Source organism: Colletotrichum aenigma (assembly GCF_013390185.1).
Source record: "Colletotrichum aenigma strain Cg56 chromosome Unknown KSG_Cg56_contig04, whole genome shotgun sequence".
Taxonomy (NCBI): domain Eukaryota; kingdom Fungi; phylum Ascomycota; class Sordariomycetes; order Glomerellales; family Glomerellaceae; genus Colletotrichum; species Colletotrichum aenigma.
The window spans coordinates 4728409-4733129 of NW_023500910.1; the positions used below are offsets into that span (position 1 = coordinate 4728409).

Here is a 4721-nt window from a genome sequence, read left to right on the forward strand (position 1 = left end):
TAAGTTCATGACCTCGTCTTTCCCATCACTGTTCATGTCACAGGTTCCCTATCGCCGTGGATTTCGACGCACAATGGCCGTCATGTACGCCATCGTCCCTATTGCTGGTCCTCTCAATCACATCAACCTGTCGCGCTCGGAAACGCACAGACACTCGCAACATTCTCGTCATCGTCCGACAACACCAACCTACCAATTCCTGGGCGGCGCATCCCACATCACCTCCCCGTCAGGTTTACATGCACAGCCTTCACATTGCAGTACCCCGCCAGCCCGGCCTCCCCAAGCTCGCGCCCGATGCCGCTCTGCTTCACGCCCCCAAAGGGCACGCGGAAGTCCGAGTCGTTGCTGCTGTTGATCCACACCATGCCCGCCTCGACGTCCCGCGCGACACGGTGCGCCCGCGCCAGATCCTTCGTGAAGACCGCCGCGCCAAGTCCGTATGTCGTATCGTTTGCCATCTTCAATGCCTCCTCCTCGCTGCCGAACTTGACTACCGCGGCACACGGCCCAAAGATCTCCTCCTGATAGACCGTCATCGAGGTCTCGACGTCGGTGAAGACCGTCGGCTGGACGAAGAATCCCTTGCCCGATGCCTGCGGCGCTGGCTCTCCTCCCATGACGACCGTGGCGCCTTCGTCCCTCGCCGTCTGGACGTATCCCAATATTCTCTCGTACTGCGCCCTTGTAATCTGCGGACCCTGGAAAGTAGCTTCATCAAAGGGATCCCCGACAACAGAGATGTTGCGCACGGTTGACGTAAACTTGTCGATGAACGCCTCGTAGATGGCTTCGTGCACGAGAATGCGTGATGTGGCGGTGCAGACTTGCCCCTGGTTGCTCATGATCCCCTCGTGGGACCACCGAGCGGCTTGGTCAAGGTCAGCATCCTCAAAGACGAGTAACGGGGACTTGCCGCCGGTCTCAAGGGTGACGTTCTTCAAGCCGCCAGCAGCAAGCTTCATAATCTCTCTGCCTGTAGCAGTACTTCCTGTGAAAGCGACCTTGTCAACGCCGGGATGGCCAGCTAGCGCAGCTCCAGCGTCACGCCCGTACCCGTTGATGATGTTGACCACTCCTGGCGGGAACCCCGCCTCTCGGACCAGCTGCGCGACATACAGCATCGACAAGGGCGTCTGCTCCGCCAACTTCAGCACGACCGTGTTTCCACAAGCAAGCGCAGGGCCCAGCTTCCAGGCCGCCATGTCGAGGGGGTAGTTCCAGGGGATAATCTGCCCGCAGACCCCCAACGGCTCCTTGATGGTGTAAGCCAGCTTATCCGGGCCGACGTCCATCGTCTGGCCGTGGAGCTTGTCTGCCCAGCCTGCGTAGTACCTCAGCACCTCGGAAAAGTGCGGGACATCGACGTCGCGACAGACAGAGTACGGCTTCCCGTTGTCGAGCGTCTCGATGGTGGCCAGGGTCTCCAGGTTCGCATCAACCAAGTCGGCCAGCTTCATCATGATGTAGCCGCGCTCCGTCCCCGAAATGCGTTTCCACGAGGGATGAACGAAAGCAGCCCTCGCCGCTGCGACAGCCTTGTCGACATCCTCGGCCGAGGCAGCGTACACCTTGCAGATCTCTTCCTCGTTGCTGCGCCGGCATGATCAGCACGGAAAACTCGGACACGCGGGTGGTCTCAGTCTCGCACGACTCACCAAGGATTGACGGTGCTCAGCAGGCTCCCGTCGGCACTCTCGACGAACTCATTCCCGATGAAAAGGCCTGTAGGTTGACTCCAGGACCGCCCGTTCGGAGCCGAAATGTCCGCCGCCGACGGTGTGCTCGTCCGCGACGTCGAGAACGAAGCTGGGAGGGGTCGCTGGGTACACGGCCATGGTGCCGCTCCAAGCGGCCGACGCCGACGGCACGGTGCGTGGGATACCCCGGGAAAACTAGCAGTCCTGGACAGGGCCAGACGACGGGCCAAGCCGGAAACCACGGAGCGCGTGATCGCGGACATGGTTTGCGTCGCGAGAACGAGAGGGGGAGGCAGCCTTGCAAGGGGGGTGGTAAGACACAGCGAAGCGGCGGGATACTCAAGCCAGTGAGGTCATCCCGTGGCTGCCGACTTTTCTTGTTGTGTTATTATTGTCTTCTCTGTGAGGTATGATGTGTGCAGCATGCAGCTCGAGGCTGGAGATTGGTAGGCTGCATGCGGGGAAATCTGGTGGTGCTGCCACTCGCCCAAAAAAACAGGGGGCCGCCCAGATTCCCGAGGCCGATCGTACCTGATATCAGCCCCTCTTTTTCTTTAAGTGGTGGATTTTCTTTAAGTGGTGGATCTCCACTCGCCGCGGCTCCGGGAATCTCGTTGGTCGGGTCTCGGTTCGGTGAACAGCTTGTCAGTGTGCAGTGCCGAGATGCTGCAGCGATGTGTGCTCCCGGCGGGTCAGAGAAACAGAAAAAAAACAAAAAGAAGAGATGGAAAACGCAAGGCTAATCGACGGGGGCTTCGGAGAAGCAAGGAGGGCTTGTGTTTTCCGTTGTTCAGGCTGCCCAAAAAAGCAAGAAACAGACAGAGAGACAGGCAGGCGACCCCCCGAACAGGACAGTTCGGAACAGATACAAGCAGAGGGACGTGCTTCACTCTGGACGATGTACCTCTACCTCCCGCCTCCTGTCTGCCGTGAACACACAGAACACACGCACACACACACACACATGGCAAAGGGGGACCCCTCGACGAGGAATAGCGAACGCGACCGGGCCCGTGATCTTGTTCTCCCTCCTTCTCGTCCGAGCCGCAGCTGCAGAAAGGGCAAACAACGACGACGAGGCATGCAAGACAGGAAAGCAAGCACACCAGGTGGCCAAGGTAAGGCAAGGCAAGGTAGGCCATTCATGTAAGCCAAGCCAAGCCGAGGCCAAGGCAGAGAATGTCTAAACATGAAGATTCTCTCCCTCTCTCCACCGTCGCTTTAGCTCCCCGAGCCGATGGACCATGCTTAATCGTTTGGCGCGCAAATCACCTGCCACGACGAGGACGGCCCGAAGACAGGATTCCACTGCAACACTTCGCTGTCGTCAAGTGCCGGAACGCCAAGCCCTGAGGCTTGAAATGTCTTGTCGTCAGTGGACCTGATGTTTTCCAATTCTCTTTACCCCTTTTTTTTTTTTATCTTCTCCAAAGCTGTCAAACCTCCAAACACACAACATCCCCGCCAGAAAAGAAACCGAGTCTGCCTCGCTTTCTCGCGTGCGCCGTCTCGTCACTCGTCCGTCGGTTTCGCTCATTTCAGCCTTGTCTAATCTTCTACACTCCCCCAAATCAACGTTTTCCAATCGCATTCAACCAACAATGACCACTTACTCGGCGCCAACAGCCGACTATCATATCAAATCTTTTTCGCAATGCCGTCCTGGTCTTCTCTCTCCTTCTCTCACTGACAAGGGCCAAGAAAGTCAACCGACAGGCACGCGCGCTAACAATAGCATACAACATCCGACTCTGGAAACTCAATCAATTGCAAATCAGCTCTCAGGTGCAAGCAAGCCTCCTTTTCTGTCAAACGAGGCGCCTGGTTCGTCGAACCTCGAACCTCTTTTCCTTTCGCTGGACACCCCCTCCCCTCCCCCCTGACCGGACTCTGCCTGTCTTCTCCCCGTCGAAGCGCGAACCAAAGATGGTGCAACACCAGTCAGTCCGTGGACACTGACATGATGATGGGCAGAAAAAGCTTCCAGAAGCGTGTGTTCTTGCGCGCGAATGGCGTTTGAGGAAGAAGGAAGTCTGGGAGGCACTTGGAGCTACTCAAATCAGACTAGAGGCGGGGCCCGGGCATAAAAACGACGAAAAAACACGGACAAGTTCCCATCCAGACAAGATGAAAATGTCAACGTCGCCGGGGACGCAAGGGGAGTCGTTGGGGCTCGGAGGCGGACCGCCCGCGCCCCCTGTCGGGAAGCTCTCCCGCTCTGCCTTTCTGTCTGTTCACCCGCTAGTCCAACGAGGATGCGTGCGTCGAGGTATGAGGTGCAGCATGTAATGCGGTGCCGTACATACAGCGTACAGCCGCACCGTTTTAGGTTGTGTCGTCGCTCGGGAGTTGACTTGCCTCCCGATTTCGACAACGAGAGGCAGAAAGAAACACACCTGACGAAGATCCCGAGGGCTGCCTCCCGATTTAGCCAAACACACTGATCCCCTGTTGTTCTCGATACGGAGCCCAATATTGTGTGTATGCATATCAGAACTGCACCGCAGCTGCTTAATTGCTCGGTCTAATGCCACGCACCCCTCTGTCTCTCTCTCCTCTGGATGCCTCCGCATCCCCGCGCCTCGGCGGACATCTCACTCACACAACGGCGGCACATGTGGATGTCTTCCGGTGGATGATGGCACACACACACACACACACACACACCGTTGACGTTGGGCAGCAGCGATGGTTGGCTCGGACGGACCTGGAGGTTGAAAGTCAACCGCCAACGCTACCGCCAGCCGACGGATACCCAAGCCATCTGGAATGTGGGGGCCGCCCGAGTGCCGCGCTGTGTGGCCCCGCCGTCCCCCCCGTTTGCCGTTTCCCGCGTCCCCGTTTCCCGTCTCTCGTCTCCTCCCCATGGCCCCCGTTCCTGTTCCTGTGCCTGTTCCTGTTCCCCAATCTTTGCCGCTTCTCTCCACAGGGACACTCCCTTCTGACATCGAAGAAATCTGTCCACACACCAACCTATCAGCACTACTGACATGCACCTACATGCCTCGATGCATCCGAGAG

At 57.9% G+C, this 4721-nt stretch overlaps 1 protein-coding gene across 1 annotated transcript; it reads right to left on the reverse strand.

The window, feature by feature from the left end:
- Window positions 1-218: 218 nt before the first annotated feature.
- CGCA056_v007094 (putative aldehyde dehydrogenase-like protein) lies at window positions 219-1838 on the reverse strand (the record flags this gene model as incomplete). Its single annotated transcript, XM_037322343.1, has 2 exons — window positions 219-1593; window positions 1738-1838. 2 exons carry the CDS (start codon window positions 1836-1838, stop codon window positions 219-221), a joined length of 1476 nt encoding a protein of 491 aa, XP_037179680.1.
- Between the last annotated feature and the right edge of the window lie 2883 nt (window positions 1839-4721).